Source organism: Hydractinia symbiolongicarpus, chromosome 3, assembly GCF_029227915.1.
Source record: "Hydractinia symbiolongicarpus strain clone_291-10 chromosome 3, HSymV2.1, whole genome shotgun sequence".
Lineage (NCBI taxonomy): Eukaryota > Metazoa > Cnidaria > Hydrozoa > Anthoathecata > Hydractiniidae > Hydractinia > Hydractinia symbiolongicarpus.
The window spans coordinates 26,012,176-26,029,204 of record NC_079877.1 but is presented as its reverse complement, the minus strand read 5'-3'; the positions used below and the strand labels follow the sequence as shown (position 1 = coordinate 26,029,204).

Sequence of the window (17,029 nt, the reverse complement as noted above, 5' to 3'; positions counted from 1 at the left end):
AACAAAAATGTAATCATGTGGAATATGCGTGGGGGTTCACAGGCTGGATTAGTTTTGTTGATTTTCTGTAATTAATTTTATAGTTTAAGATTTCGTGTATAACATATATAGATAGCTAATTATATTATAGCTAGCTAACTTATATACAGTAAAATACGCTTTTACTATGGTTTTTTCGAAAAACTAGCTATAGCTAGCTAGGGTTCTAAAGTCGCCCTAGCTTATTTATATAAGCAAATTATATTCTATTGTACAAATATATGGAGTCACTAACAGTGTATAAACCTTTGTTTTGTGCTCAAATCTATAGAATTTAATTGAAGAAGCGTGGGCATTGTAATATATAATTTTTTTTATAAATGCTTGTTGCTTACTTTGCATGTATGGTATATGTGACGTGATTATATCAGGATATGATTATGGTAAATTAAATTGCTTAAATCATGGTCAGTTGGCTAACTTCTTGCTACATCCCACCATTTTTCCAGTGTTCCTTTATCTAACTTATATAATTGGTGTAATTTCCCAAGAAAAACCGCATTATTAAAACATACCGTTACTACAATATATTTGCAAATCTTTATGTTGTTTTTTTTTTTTTTTGTTTTAAATTTTTGTTACATTTATTGTTAATCTAGAATAGCATCAAATTTTGGTAATTTTCATGCAACAGCCAAATAAACGTATTTATCTTATTTTAATTTAGTGCACTTAGCTTCTTTAACAAGAAAAAATAGGGCGTTTGACAAAATATATTTGCATCTGGAAAACTTTTTTAGAACCTATATATACAAGTAAATTTTTCTGCATGTTGATTTCTGTGCAAAAATTGCACAAAATTTATTATATATTATATGAATTAAATTTACACACTAACTATAGATTTAAAACTTTTAATGATATCTTGTGTCTCCTTCCTTCAGAAAAAAATATAGCTATATATATAATTTAAGTGAACAAGTGTATGCAAAATGTCATGGAAAACATTCTCACTACGCAAGAAGCCTCCCTCTTTATCAGAGGTTGTAACAACTCACAGTCGAGGAACTTCTTTGAAGCGTGGTGATGACAAGAGGATTATGCTGATGAACATGGTAAAAGAAGGTATATATGTATTTATATATATATATATATGTATTCTTATTTTGACAGTAGTTAACAAATAAATGTTTTTGAATGTTGTTAAAAATATTGTGGTGCCATAGGTTAGTCATTATAACTCTGTATAATATAGTCACACTCTGTGCAGAAGACCAGAGTTTGATTCCCCTTGATAGTGATTTAATATGGGAAAGTGAATGTTACTGTAGCCCCAAGTAAACCCAAGCAATGAGAGGGAAATTAGGGAGATGACACATGGGCTTTTAAATGTTGTGAAGAGTTGTCTGGTAAATGAACATTAAAAACTATAGGACTCCTTAAGCTAAATCGCCCCTCCTGGAAATTATAGACAGCATATAACCTCACACATTTATCTATCTACCTATCTATGTTGAAAATAGACGTTAAGCCGATAAGATGATTGTTTTTAATGCTTTTTAATGTTTTTTAATAAAGTAGGCCGGCATTGGTTAGCAAATTTGCAACTATATATTTAATAATAAAAAAATTAGCCAAAACATCCGTACTTGTTATTGTTTTTATAAGCATTTATTTTATACGCGTATTAGCCTCAGATAGTAAGTGATTTTTTAAGCATATGCTTAGCATATTGCCCAGCCTTAATTAATCCTTCTGATGTGACTTCTTTCTTGTGTTATTGGTATTTTAATTAGACACAGACTTTTAATTCCATATAACACACAATACAACTCATCACCACTACATTGTCTGAACTTGTCTTGTGTAATTACATATACTTTTTATATAAAAAAAACAGAACCATTTCATCAAGGAAACGTTTTTTTATTTTGTTTTTTTCAAAAAGCATAACGAATATATAAACATACTTTATGCCTAATTATGTTTTTCGTATATGCATATCCCAGTCTGGTTTCGAATTTTCACTTGCTTTTACAAAAAAACATGTAATCGATTATAAGGACATGTAATCCATTATATACGATTATTTGTTTTGTTGTCTTCCATAGCATTTAATTAAAAAACTTTTATTGGATTTTGATTACATAAAAATGATTAAAAACAAATTGTGCCCAGACAAGTGCCCTCTTTAGGAAGAAATGAGCAGCCCTTTCAATTAGGTGCCAAGAACATCTAAATAAGAAGTTGATGACTTACAGAGAAGGTTTAAGATGAAGATGTTGCTTTTGAAAGTATGTTTTAAATCTTAAATAGGATTAAATTTTTCTTGGTTTTTAAATTAATACATTAATACATTAATTCTCGCAATTCTTCTGTGTTTTTTCTAAATCTTCAAATCGGTGCATTTTCTGTGCTTTATAAACTAATCAGGTGGTGCTTAGAACATACACAGTTACAATTCTGTGGGCAGAGCACCAGAAGTTCTTGCTAAAACGAACTTTGTGGACAGTAAAAGAAGCTAAAGTCAGAGTAAAATCAAGTTTTGCTGTGATCGAATATTTTCGTAAACGTCAAAGCTACCACTAGCTATTAGGCATTTAATAATTATTTTCAGAAAAGTATATACCCCTGTGTATGAATTAAACGTTTTTAAGTGTCATTGAATAACAGTGTTAGGGAAGTCTATGAGCTGAAAAATATTATGACGTGTAAATTCATTTATTCAGGGGGTACCTTTTGACAAAGGCTAACACACTTTTTCATAAGAACACTCAAATTAAAGAGAGCCTAAACATGTTCTTAATATATGAATTGTTTTTAATTTTCCTCCTATTTTTGCCATTTTTGAAGTTTATTAAAGGAGTATTTCAGCTTTTCTTAGTAAAGCCTTATATGTTTTTATAACGATCTAAAGTTTTAGGCCTCGGTAGCCATATGTTATTAAAAGAATGTGAAACCAATAGCAGTTGCTCAGTGTTTTTTTTATTTATAAGAACCTCAAAATTAGTCTCGTTATGATTAACCTGAATTTGCTTTGCTTTTACTCTACGTTTTTTGGGGGGAAAAAAGAGAAAGTAAGAAATTTCACTTAACCTTACAAGCGTTTTTCATAACCGCTTAAGAAAATTGGATTAACGTGATTATCAGGTGCAAAGTTTTTGTTTGATGGAAGTAAACTCTCATAGAGCTTAAAAGCAACATATAAAAATAGGGGTATTGTCACAGATTAGGTCAACATAGGTTAATAAAATTCGCCTTATAAAATATTTACATATACTAGTCAATAACGCGGACTGAAGGAAAGTTGTTTTCGGTATCAGTATTCCGGATAATAATCCGAAATCATCGGGATATTTACTAGGTCGCGTTATTCAGTCTAATCTGCGTCTGGACTTCTTTTCGTTTTTTATGCAAATCAGCATGATTGGTTCTGAATTTCTATAAAATATACATATCTAAAAATATAATTATAAACTAATCTTGAGTCACAATTTTTCTGAATGCAAACTTAAGCTGTGACTGTCCTTAATTTAGCAGGAATAGCTACTTATATATAACCGGCAAACCTTTCCCAAACTGACAAGACTGTATAATATGTAACCTTAATTTTATGCTCTCTGTATATTTGTAAGTTTCGTGTTTTTTAGGTAAATTATCCGTTGATAATGCTGTGCAGAAAGCCTACGGTTTGGGAATCGCATCTGCACCCTACGAAATGTTGGATGAGAGAGATGGCAGTGCGAAAAAAAGTGGAGAGGTGTTTAACTTCGGCGTGTATAAATACAGCAAAAATAACAAATCCGTGAAATGCGTCTTGCAGATTGACTGTCAAGAGGACTGCCTCTCTCTCCTTCAGAGGGGTCAAAGGCAAAAAAGTTACTCATTTGCGTCGATTAAAAACGCGGAGTCGGCGGATGATTCGACCAGTTTGTTTATACAGTTTGACGATGCCACCGAGATTGAGATAGATGCAGGTTCATTCGAAGAAAAGAATCGCATATCTCGATTGATTTTATCCATTGTTGGTCAATTAAACAGCGGACAGCCCATTCGCAGTGAAAGTTTCGCAGTGCGACGCAAGACTGTGCTCAAAGAAGGCCTACTCGAAAAGAAAGGTCGCACAGCTGCGTTTCTGATGTGGGCGAAACGCCATGTTCGTGTTACGAACGGAGAAATATTGTACTTTAAGTTGGGCGACGAATCGAATGATGGTGCTGCGTTGAGTATTATTTCCTTAACTGGTGGGACTTTTATAAGAAAACTTGAAGATAATGGATTTTTGTTAATTATTGGCAAAAAAGAATACACTTTTCGCATACCTGGAAATCGACATAGCGAGTCGGTCGAGAAAGAAAGAGATGATTGGATCTTAGCCATTCAAGAAGCTGCGAAACCAATAGCGTACAAGGGTGAATTTGACAACGCTTCGTCCAGCATGTCACCATTTGATCAAGAATCTTACTTGAAAAACGTTGTTCGTTCACTCAACCAGGAGCTGGAACAGCTAGGTGTTATTCTAAACATCATCGACGCACCTATACGCGCGTCAACACAGGTGAAGAAGGTGAGGGAGATAGTACACTCTTTAAACGACCAAATCCAAACCGGGTTGCTATCGTGGACAATCCGCCATGCAGAGCACAATCAGACACCAGATCAAGCTCCTGTATTACCAACTTCTTTTCCAGACCATACTTATTACAATAAACGGTTTGGTAACGAAATGGGTAATGCGTTTGATTCGAATAATTACTCGCACTTGGAAGAGGTTTCATCTAAGCAGTCAAAACATCATGTAGGTGCTCCGGATAAAGGTTACAACATGCTAAATTTGTCCTACGTCCAAGAGAACAATGAGAGCGAACCGGCAGAAAATGGAGTTGTATCTTATCCACAATACTCTCCTCCGCAAACCACGAATTTTTACGAAACGTCGGTAGAGTACGCTACGGTCTCCAAACCTCGCAAGAACACAGAAGACAGGTCCTACTATAATCTACAAAATTTTTACCACGAAGAAAGTAGAGAAGCTCCACCGTTACCTCCTAAGTTAACAGACGAAGAGTTAGATCTTTACGCCGGCAAACCACCGAGTAGAAACAAGGTCTATCAATCCCATACATTCGAACAAAAACCTACCAATGATAAAACGACCGTGCGGAGCAGTCCAAGTAGCCCTGTTCATACTTTAACAAATGTTCCTGTGGTTGAAATCAAAACCGATGATATACCGCCCGCCCCACCCCTAGGTGCCGTACCTCCACCTCCACCACTGCCAGGAACGGGTGCCATGTCGTTGCACCTACCAGCGAAGGAAGATGTGATACCCAATTTAAAAATGAAGCCTCTGTTTTGGACTAAGATTCCCGATAATTTAATAACATCATCGATATGGAAGGAGGCTCAAGATAGGATGATGCATTTGGACACAAGCAAGCTGGAAAAATTATTCAATACTGGAACAGAGAGTTCAAACGCTGAAAAAATTGTTTCAAAACCTGAAAAGAACATTAAACCAGTACAAAAGACATTGTTGGATCCCAGAAAAGCACAAAACTTTGGCATATTTTTAAGCGGGTTTAAGCTATCTAGTTCCGATATTGAAGACAAATTAAGTGTTCTCCATGAAGACGCTGGGTTGTCATCTGAGCAAATCACGTCATTGAAACGTTTTCAACCCACAACGGAGGAGATTGAGATGTATAAGTCATTTCAAGGAAATATAAACGACATGCCCAGTGTTGACCAGTTTATGCATAAATTATGTCACATTTCACAACTCGGCAAGAGATTGGATATTTTACTAACGGTTCGCGAGCTACCTGATGAATTAGCGGGCATCGAGGAACCGATAAAAAAACTGATGGAAGCCTGCAAAACACTAATCGATAACAAAGATTTTGTAAGACTATTAGAATACGTGTTATCGTTAGGTAACTATATGAACGGTGGAACCAATCGTGGTCGGGCGTACGGGTTTAAACTAAGCGCTCTTGTGAAGTTAGTTGAAGTGAGAAGTGCGGATAAGAAACATACATTATTGCAGTATCTAACTGAAGAGTTATACGAGACAGACAAAGCATGTTTGATGTGTTACAAGGTTATGCCTGGATTGCTGACGCCGATTGACGCCTCTTTGAAGGGATTGATCGCTGAAGTTGAAATCATGAAAAAGGATGTGGAGAAGCTGATTAAAGTCAGCAAAGAGATGTCAAGCATGCTGAGTCGGGACTTCCTGGAGAACGTTGTGCAATTTGCAGAAAACTATTTAATGCGGATTGGTGTACTGGAGGTGTGTTGTCATACCACCAAAGAGATGTCGCTGTTGCTGAAAAAGAAATTTGGAGAAAGTCCAACTGCGGACTTTCAAGTTTGGATGATGAACGTGTCGAATTTTATGAAGCAACTTCAAAGGGCCGTAGAGAGCGTGGAACAGAAACAGAGAAGGATGTCGAACAGAAAAGAACACGAGTTAAAAACACACGCCGAGCAGAATTCGAAAGAAAATGTAGTCGTTAAAGAGCTGAGCGAAAATCACCCAGTTTCTTCTGACCCAACGACCCAGGCAAGTGTAGACAAGAAAAGGCAATCTTTACCCATGGTTTCACCTGTAAAGGACGCGTATGAAGAAGTTGTAACGCACACAACCAAACTAAAAGACGACACACTTACGAGAGTATATTCGCTGAAGAAAGCGACTGTAATAGAACGACAAAAGTCAGGGTTCGAAAGCGACGATGAATTGTCGTTTCCAGTGAAGAGCGGCTACTTGGAAAAACTCAGCGGAGGCAAGAAGCGTAACCCAAAGTGGGATCGACGACACTTCGAAGTGACGCCGGCTGGTTACTTGCATTATTCTAAAAAAGAGGACGGGAAGTTGTCCGGTGCGATTTATTTGCGCGGATTGCCTGTGAGTGTGAACAGCGAAGATGCGTGTATGTTGATCATACAAGAGGAAGGAAGGGTATGGAAGCTTCGCGGTGAAAATGAACTGGAAGTATTGGACTGGTATAATGTTATTATTTATTATTCACAAATGGACGAGATAGAACTATGATCTAAAACTATGATCGATAACCTTGAAATCTTATTTTAATTTATCTTTTCATTTTATACATTAGTCTAATTATGCATGCACACTTCTTTTTATAAGCAACATGAGTTTTAAAAGACGAAGAAACTTGTAAGTAACAACCCAGCCTGAAGTGGGAAAAAAAGTTAAAAACAGGGATTACAAGGAAAACAGTTGTTTTCCAGAAATGTTTTTAAAGTTTCATACAGAAAACGTCATTAAGTATCATTTCCACGTTTGTTTTTATTGGTGCAGTAACTTACGGAGCAAGAACAAAATTGAATTTTTCTTTTCAAATAGATAGTCGATAAGTATTAAGTATGCAACAGTTAGCATGTAAAAAATAAAACCTTAACCTTGAGCCGAATTTTTTGAGTTGCTTATGAAAAGGGCGGGTGTATGAACGAACAAGATTTTGTCACTTGTCTTTATTTGCATACCTGAGAAACATTGGAATCTGATTAACATGCTTGTGACGCAACGTCATTTGTTTTGCGGGGATGTCTGAGTCACGTGCTAAAGCATCGAAGTTATATGTGAAATATTCCAGCCAGTGAAATGCCAGATTTGCGATATTTCATATTTCTGCCTTAATCTATTATATTACTGTCAATCTGAGTGGACAACATATTTAATAACGTGGCTAAATAAGCAGCCTTACTTTTTTTATTTTTTAAGATTTTTTGATTGTCTAAAATTTTTTATATATAGATATTTTTTACGCTGTTAATTTTTGTAACGTTTTAACACATACAGCTGACAAATATTGATATTTATATAATTTCCGTTCTTTACGATCAACAGAATTTGTCCCTTTACGGGTTTTCGCCTATACGGGTTTAAAGAAGAGGCGAACTGCGTTGCGGCACGGCTGTTGAATGAAATTTAATGATAAGTGTTGATTTTAAAGACCAGACTGACTTACTTGGTCGTCTGCTCCATAAAACAGTCCAACTATAAATCAAATTTGTTTACGTCTTAGTGAGTGCTGAATTATTTATAATTGAGTGTTTTTACACATTTGCCAAACGGGTGGCTAAATTAAAAAACAGTGGGATATTTTTTTCTTTCTTGTGATGGTCACGAGTCAATGTACACAAAGTGATTAGAAGAACCTGAAGATCAAAATAGCAAAAATGTTGGACAAGTGAAAAGAACATTAACAAGGTCTATCAATCCCATACATTCGAACAAAAACCTACCAATGATAAAACGACCGTGCGGAGCAGTCCAAGTAGCCCTGTTCATACTTTAACAAATGTTCCTGTGGTTGAAATCAAAACCGATGATATACCGCCCGCCCCACCCCTAGGTGCCGTACCTCCACCTCCACCACTGCCAGGAACGGGTGCCATGTCGTTGCACCTACCAGCGAAGGAAGATGTGATACCCAATTTAAAAATGAAGCCTCTGTTTTGGACTAAGATTCCCGATAATTTAATAACATCATCGATATGGAAGGAGGCTCAAGATAGGATGATGCATTTGGACACAAGCAAGCTGGAAAAATTATTCAATACTGGAACAGAGAGTTCAAACGCTGAAAAAATTGTTTCAAAACCTGAAAAGAACATTAAACCAGTACAAAAGACATTGTTGGATCCCAGAAAAGCACAAAACTTTGGCATATTTTTAAGCGGGTTTAAGCTATCTAGTTCCGATATTGAAGACAAATTAAGTGTTCTCCATGAAGACGCTGGGTTGTCATCTGAGCAAATCACGTCATTGAAACGTTTTCAACCCACAACGGAGGAGATTGAGATGTATAAGTCATTTCAAGGAAATATAAACGACATGCCCAGTGTTGACCAGTTTATGCATAAATTATGTCACATTTCACAACTCGGCAAGAGATTGGATATTTTACTAACGGTTCGCGAGCTACCTGATGAATTAGCGGGCATCGAGGAACCGATAAAAAAACTGATGGAAGCCTGCAAAACACTAATCGATAACAAAGATTTTGTAAGACTATTAGAATACGTGTTATCGTTAGGTAACTATATGAACGGTGGAACCAATCGTGGTCGGGCGTACGGGTTTAAACTAAGCGCTCTTGTGAAGTTAGTTGAAGTGAGAAGTGCGGATAAGAAACATACATTATTGCAGTATCTAACTGAAGAGTTATACGAGACAGACAAAGCATGTTTGATGTGTTACAAGGTTATGCCTGGATTGCTGACGCCGATTGACGCCTCTTTGAAGGGATTGATCGCTGAAGTTGAAATCATGAAAAAGGATGTGGAGAAGCTGATTAAAGTCAGCAAAGAGATGTCAAGCATGCTGAGTCGGGACTTCCTGGAGAACGTTGTGCAATTTGCAGAAAACTATTTAATGCGGATTGGTGTACTGGAGGTGTGTTGTCATACCACCAAAGAGATGTCGCTGTTGCTGAAAAAGAAATTTGGAGAAAGTCCAACTGCGGACTTTCAAGTTTGGATGATGAACGTGTCGAATTTTATGAAGCAACTTCAAAGGGCCGTAGAGAGCGTGGAACAGAAACAGAGAAGGATGTCGAACAGAAAAGAACACGAGTTAAAAACACACGCCGAGCAGAATTCGAAAGAAAATGTAGTCGTTAAAGAGCTGAGCGAAAATCACCCAGTTTCTTCTGACCCAACGACCCAGGCAAGTGTAGACAAGAAAAGGCAATCTTTACCCATGGTTTCACCTGTAAAGGACGCGTATGAAGAAGTTGTAACGCACACAACCAAACTAAAAGACGACACACTTACGAGAGTATATTCGCTGAAGAAAGCGACTGTAATAGAACGACAAAAGTCAGGGTTCGAAAGCGACGATGAATTGTCGTTTCCAGTGAAGAGCGGCTACTTGGAAAAACTCAGCGGAGGCAAGAAGCGTAACCCAAAGTGGGATCGACGACACTTCGAAGTGACGCCGGCTGGTTACTTGCATTATTCTAAAAAAGAGGACGGGAAGTTGTCCGGTGCGATTTATTTGCGCGGATTGCCTGTGAGTGTGAACAGCGAAGATGCGTGTATGTTGATCATACAAGAGGAAGGAAGGGTATGGAAGCTTCGCGGTGAAAATGAACTGGAAGTATTGGACTGGTATAATGTTATTATTTATTATTCACAAATGGACGAGATAGAACTATGATCTAAAACTATGATCGATAACCTTGAAATCTTATTTTAATTTATCTTTTCATTTTATACATTAGTCTAATTATGCATGCACACTTCTTTTTATAAGCAACATGAGTTTTAAAAGACGAAGAAACTTGTAAGTAACAACCCAGCCTGAAGTGGGAAAAAAAGTTAAAAACAGGGATTACAAGGAAAACAGTTGTTTTCCAGAAATGTTTTTAAAGTTTCATACAGAAAACGTCATTAAGTATCATTTCCACGTTTGTTTTTATTGGTGCAGTAACTTACGGAGCAAGAACAAAATTGAATTTTTCTTTTCAAATAGATAGTCGATAAGTATTAAGTATGCAACAGTTAGCATGTAAAAAATAAAACCTTAACCTTGAGCCGAATTTTTTGAGTTGCTTATGAAAAGGGCGGGTGTATGAACGAACAAGATTTTGTCACTTGTCTTTATTTGCATACCTGAGAAACATTGGAATCTGATTAACATGCTTGTGACGCAACGTCATTTGTTTTGCGGGGATGTCTGAGTCACGTGCTAAAGCATCGAAGTTATATGTGAAATATTCCAGCCAGTGAAATGCCAGATTTGCGATATTTCATATTTCTGCCTTAATCTATTATATTACTGTCAATCTGAGTGGACAACATATTTAATAACGTGGCTAAATAAGCAGCCTTACTTTTTTTATTTTTTAAGATTTTTTGATTGTCTAAAATTTTTTATATATAGATATTTTTTACGCTGTTAATTTTTGTAACGTTTTAACACATACAGCTGACAAATATTGATATTTATATAATTTCCGTTCTTTACGATCAACAGAATTTGTCCCTTTACGGGTTTTCGCCTATACGGGTTTAAAGAAGAGGCGAACTGCGTTGCGGCACGGCTGTTGAATGAAATTTAATGATAAGTGTTGATTTTAAAGACCAGACTGACTTACTTGGTCGTCTGCTCCATAAAACAGTCCAACTATAAATCAAATTTGTTTACGTCTTAGTGAGTGCTGAATTATTTATAATTGAGTGTTTTTACACATTTGCCAAACGGGTGGCTAAATTAAAAAACAGTGGGATATTTTTTTCTTTCTTGTGATGGTCACGAGTCAATGTACACAAAGTGATTAGAAGAACCTGAAGATCAAAATAGCAAAAATGTTGGACAAGTGAAAAGAACATTATTTTCATTTTTTTATACTACTGAACTTGCTAAAAAGATTTGCGAGGAAAGATAAAGAAAGTAAAGATTCACGGAATAAAAATGAAGCCGCCATATTCGTTTCATTTGTTATTGAATGTTTCCGGTCTGTATATTTATTCAAATTTGGCGCCATCTCATCATAAACTTTATCGTTGAAAGTTGATAGTATGGTGCAGAAAAGGGACTCAAACATGAAAAAAACATTGTTGTTGGTCATGACAGATATTTCTTTACTTCAAAGAAGTTTAAACCCAAAGGTTATAAAAGGCTGTTAGCACTATAGTACGTAAAATATTCTTGGTTATCTCAAGTCAAAGATCCTATTTTTGATTTTTATTGGTAAGTACACCCAAAACCTACTTATTTTCACCCCATGCAGCCATGAAAATTCTGTAAAGACGTTGCCATGAAGATATATGGATACTTAGTTCTGAAATATAGTTATTTATTTGTTATTATAATAGCTATCTTCAAAGATTTTAGGATTTAGAAATTAATAAATATTTTTCTCTCGCTTAAAATTTATTTTCTGGTTGCCACAAAATAGTCTTTTGTTCGCCTCTTCTTCATTAAATACAAGCAAAGCCCATTTTTTGGCCCTATATATTTTTTATCGATTCTGTTAAATTTAAGTTTGCTTTTTCTTCTCTATATAAACTATTCCGATATTCAATACAGAAATCCTCTAAATTTTCGCACAACTACCTATCGGTCCTCGAATTTTGACCCACGCAAAGACCCGTATATTGGCGTGGGCACGGCTGTTTCAGAGCGGAAACTAAGACTGCGCATGCGTCAATAATTACGGCCACGTTGAGGCGCAAGATGGCGGGCGCAAATAAAAACAATCATGATAAATAAGTAACTAACTTTTTGAAATCGCTTTTGCATGATAGAATCTATTTCAGTGGATTTAATTTAGTTTTTTAAAGCATTTCAACACGCTGGAAGCTAAATCTTTCTTTTACCTTTGTGACAAGCATGCTGTTGGAGTAATACTGTGGCAGTTTTGAAGGCATACTTTTTTTTGTTAAAATTAACATGGCAACTTGTTCCAACTAATTTTTGGTTTTGTGGACGTTGCGAAGTTATGTGGCTGGTGTATTATATATTTTTGGAAAGCTGAAAGGCTCATCTACAAGGTAATAAAAACGAAAAAACTGTATCAGTACTTCTGAAAGAATGCTAGAGCGCTGAATTCTGGCAATAAAAGTTAGTGTAAAACCTGAAAATTTTAACTCCCTCTTTGACATAATCTACTGTATGATTTATTGTAGGCATTAAAACTGTTGTAGTTTACTAAGCTAATATTTCACAGAATAACAACACTAAACAACATTCTATATAAACAATTCTGTAACTCTAAATAAGGTTTCTGCGTCTCATACACTACTAACGTAAGCTCGACAAAAAGTCAAATAAAAATGAACTATGCATGTAGTAAGCTAATTAACTGTTCAATTCTTTTTCTTTCTAGACCAGCTGATCCACCAATAATGCAAAGACTAAAGGAGCTTGCAAAGTAATGCTAATATGCAGTTAAAGATATGTGCAATTTTTCTTTTTTTAATTTTTGGTTTTAATTGGCTCGATTCAGGATTTACATTAACAAAATGTTGCTTTAATGTATTTCGTAACCGCTCGACTGGGTTTTTGATGCAGCTGTACCTGCTCGACATCCTGTTGATTTCATGATGCAAGCTTTCTCCACCTTAAAAATGTTATAATTTGACATTTAAGCTAGCTAGCTACACATTTTCTGAAAAATAACACATTTTGGTAAAAAACACAAATTTTGGTGTTACCAGGTTACAAATTTAAGTGGCTGTTTACCTTGTTCGCCATAAAACCCAAATCCAACATTCCATTTTGCTATGAACTCAGTGACATGATCTTCAAGCATATGCAGTTTTGGTGAAATATTAACTTTTGGCCAGTTAGTTCGCAGATGCATCATGAATTTATTAATTGAAATTTCTAGAATTATGTACTATATGTATATTATTCTTTCTTTTTGTTTTGTTTTTGGCACATGAAATTTTAAAAAAAACTTATTTATTATTAAAAAAAGGAACAAGTTTCTCACCTAAAGCCAGTATTTCCTCACATGACAGATATTTTGCCGAATTGTAAATGTTATGAACTTCTGCAAAGTAAGTAAATAACATGTCGTACTTATCCATTTCTAAATTCACACTGTGAATAAGCTGGTCATCATGCTTTTGTGCTGCAACAATCTCTTTAATGCTGGATGTTAAATTTTGGATGTTTTCTTTCTATAAGAGCAAGATTGTTTTTTTAATTTTCTTTAAATATGTTATTTTTAAATTGCTACATTATTGTTAGTATTAACAAACCTTTAGCAATTTATGTACATGGTTGCCGATAAAACTTTGGCCATGGTAGGCCTGACGTTCAACACCCATTTTTTGCAGCGTTTTATCTATTGAAGAAGCACAAGGACCAACACCTAAAATAAGATGAACAAACTATTAAACATAGCTTTAGATTGGAGAGAATATAAGGCTTGCATCATAAGATCAGAATGAAAATTATAATTTTGGAAAGTTTTTTTTCGGGAATTAAATTTCTTGGAATTTCCAGACAAAAAAACATTTGCGAATATCACAAAAAATTACTTAGGTAATAAAAATGATCATACCCACTAAAATTCTTTTGTTGTTTCCCAAGGTTGAGATTTCTAATTCTAATTCTGTGATTTTCTTCTCAGTTTTTATTATACTTTTCTCGTACGTCAGTATATTTCGTTGTAAGCCACCAGATATTACAAGCCAGTTTAACTGATCTTGCTGGTTTGCTAATTTGGCTTTTTCATCTTCCAGCTTTTGCTGCAAGTCATTTGTTTCTTTAAGGACTTCGATGTAGTCACCATAATCTGAATCCAGTTCATTGTCTTCTGTTGCCAACAGCAGAGCTATTTTTACATCATAGTCTTGGCAAGAAGACTCAAACATTTTAAACATCTTTTGATATACACCCAAGGAAATATGAAGACCAGGAATACAGACCTAAAATTAGGTGTTTATATAGATTTTATTTTGGGATTATTAAATCAACTTGCAGTGGAAAAGCATAAAAATATGATGTATACTTGATCAATAGGTATGTCAAAAAATATGTTGTCAATGACATTATAAAATTCTTTCGCATTTTTAGGGCTCCCACCACTTTCACGGAAATCTGCTAAATTTTCTTCAAGTGTCGCCAGTGACCTTTTCTTAAATTTCTTGCGAGTAAACACTGGGATGTTCATTAGTTTTGAGGTAATGTTGCAAAACAAACAGCTGTGACGCCCTAAACACAAATGTTAAAGTATACATATTTTATTAGAAACTTTTAAAAATAAACCATTTTTAACTATGCATTTCCCATATCTGCGTAGTAAAAACCCATTGTTAAACTACAGGAACTTTATGAAGTTGCAAAAAAAGTTCTGTAAAAATTAATTAATTTTGATTATCAACTAGCAACTTGCCCCAGATCTTAAGTAATTAATATTTACCATTTGCACCAGTTATACCATACATTGCACACAGAAATTCGTAGTCGCCATACATAAATACACGGAATATCGACTCTTTATATTTGACTTGTTGCAGCATTTTTATTTGTGGTCAAAAATTAATTAATTTTGATTATCAACTAGCAACTTGCCCCAGATCTTAAGTAATTAATATTTACCATTTGCACCAGTTATACCATACATTGCACACAGAAATTCGTAGTCGCCATACATAAATACACGGAATATCGACTCTTTATATTTGACTTGTTGCAGCATTTTTATTTGTGGTCGAAACCGTTCAAGGCAGACTCTTAAGTTTGTTCTTGTGTCTTTCCCTAATTTAAAAAAAAAATATAAAAAATGTTTTGATTTCTACTTTAGATCACTTAGATCATTTCTACTTTAGATCACAATTAGACATCACATGCATAGAATTTTGGAAATTCCAGTTTTAATTTTTTTTTTTTCATATTTGTAATATATTGCATTAATGTTTGTTACCTTCAAAAATGCTAAACATTATTGTGTTTTCCTTCTTGTTTGGGTTTAGAACATTGCCTATTTGATATGCCATTTTAAAACTATTTCCTCCATGGTCTCCACCAATTTTAACATGGATCTCATTGTCAGGAATGAAACTATGTTTTACAAGTAAATTGTGACATTCTAGCTTTTTGAGTTGATACAGAATGTGGCCAACTACATTATACAGATACCCCCAGGGCCTAGGTATAACGGATACCCTGTTTCCAACTGATAATTTGGTGAGAGGAGCCAGCTCAACTCTCAGTCCTTGGCCTACCCATTCAGCAGCGACACTTCTTGCTTTTTTTTCTGATTCAATTTTTATGTTGAATGTTTTCAACCAACGTGATATTTCACGTAGTTGATTCCATGGCATGTTTAAATTTGATTTCATTGCTGTGATGTGATTGGCTGGAATAATGACTTCTGTACCCAAATTTTTAATGATAGTATTTCTGTCACTTTCTTCCATAGACTTTAGCAGTGCTGTGGTCTGTTTTGTGACAGATTGGGTTTCTTCACCAGACATCAGATGGATTAACTCCTTGGCTGTATTTGCTCTTTTCCGCACATTCCTTTCACATGTTTCATCAGAAGACTTGCGAGGAATTCTAATGGGTGTTATTGTCAATGGCTAAAATATGGAACATATGTTATTAATTTGTTTTATGTAAAATGTAATATTACTATTAAAATTATCATATTGTTACAGACAATTATGTGTACATTATTTTTAATATAACATAGCATAGTTTTGTATTTTTGTATAAAGTAGTTATACACATTTTTTATATAAGATCACTTAACGATGTAGACGCCTTAGCATTTAGGGTGGGCACATCAAAATTTTAGTAAATCTCCTAATATATAGAATGGTTTTTATTGACCCCCAAAACTTCCTATATTCTGTGACCCCTCTAGCCACTTACTTATATTTATTATTATTTTTAATTATTTACTCTGAACATTTTAAAATTTGTCTTGTTCTTATTATGGCTTGTTTTTTGTATAAAAAATGTGTATAAGAAACATTTCACTGGAATTGTAAAAAAATGATAACCTAGGTATGCACATATATAGACATATACAAAAGCAACTTATTTTCAGTTTTGATTTCAGCCTTAAAATTGCTAAGATCAAAATTTTTTGCTTTATCAGCCGTTTGAAAATCAGTTGCTTGTTAAAAAAAGTCAATGTCAAATCACTTTTACTGAGTCCACTCCATACATAAGTAATCTTACTTGTGAACTTCCACTGGGCAATTGGACAGTTTTATTCGGCAAGTTTGACTGCTGCATTTTTATTCCAACCACATGAGCAATGCATTCTTCTACCTTTTTCGGTACAGGCTTGGAAGGGCTCAACTGCATCATCTCTAGTGTTGTAAATGACAATGCTGGAGAGCATGTGTGCGATTGTGCAGACAGCAGTTTAAATGAACAACCACATGTTCCCTTGACAACTCGTGTGTTTAAAATCCTGGAAATGCACAAACCAGGCGAGACATCCCCGGGTGTTGTTGGGATGCTGCAGGTGGGACATCTATTTGAATTTTCCAACCAATTTGTTAAACACAAGGCACAAAACACGTGGTTACATTGGTTTAT

General features: G+C 35.0%; 3 protein-coding genes across 3 annotated transcripts; 2 read left to right on the top strand and 1 right to left on the bottom strand.

The window, feature by feature from the left end:
- Positions 1 to 394: 394 nt before the first annotated feature.
- LOC130636491 (uncharacterized) lies at positions 395 to 7,824 on the top strand. The gene is made up of 2 exons (XM_057446230.1): positions 395 to 1,104; positions 3,630 to 7,824. Exons 1-2 carry the CDS (start codon positions 972 to 974, stop codon positions 7,037 to 7,039), a joined length of 3,543 nt encoding a protein of 1,180 aa, XP_057302213.1. The 5' UTR covers positions 395 to 971; the 3' UTR covers positions 7,040 to 7,824.
- On the top strand, positions 7,555 to 10,959 carry LOC130636998 (uncharacterized). Its single transcript, XM_057446852.1, has 2 exons — positions 7,555 to 7,590; positions 8,186 to 10,959. Exons 1-2 carry the CDS (start codon positions 7,555 to 7,557, stop codon positions 10,172 to 10,174), a joined length of 2,025 nt encoding a protein of 674 aa, XP_057302835.1. The 3' UTR covers positions 10,175 to 10,959.
- A 1,908-nt stretch (positions 10,960 to 12,867) lies between these two features.
- LOC130636492 (uncharacterized) lies at positions 12,868 to 15,002 on the bottom strand. The gene is made up of 7 exons (XM_057446231.1): positions 14,895 to 15,002; positions 14,484 to 14,686; positions 14,034 to 14,400; positions 13,729 to 13,841; positions 13,458 to 13,647; positions 13,205 to 13,348; positions 12,868 to 13,082 (listed from the first exon to the last, which is right to left on the bottom strand). The coding sequence occupies exons 1-7, from the start codon at positions 14,992 to 14,994 to the stop codon at positions 12,877 to 12,879; spliced, it is 1,323 nt and encodes a 440-aa protein (XP_057302214.1). The 5' UTR covers positions 14,995 to 15,002; the 3' UTR covers positions 12,868 to 12,876.
- Between the last annotated feature and the right edge of the window lie 2,027 nt (positions 15,003 to 17,029).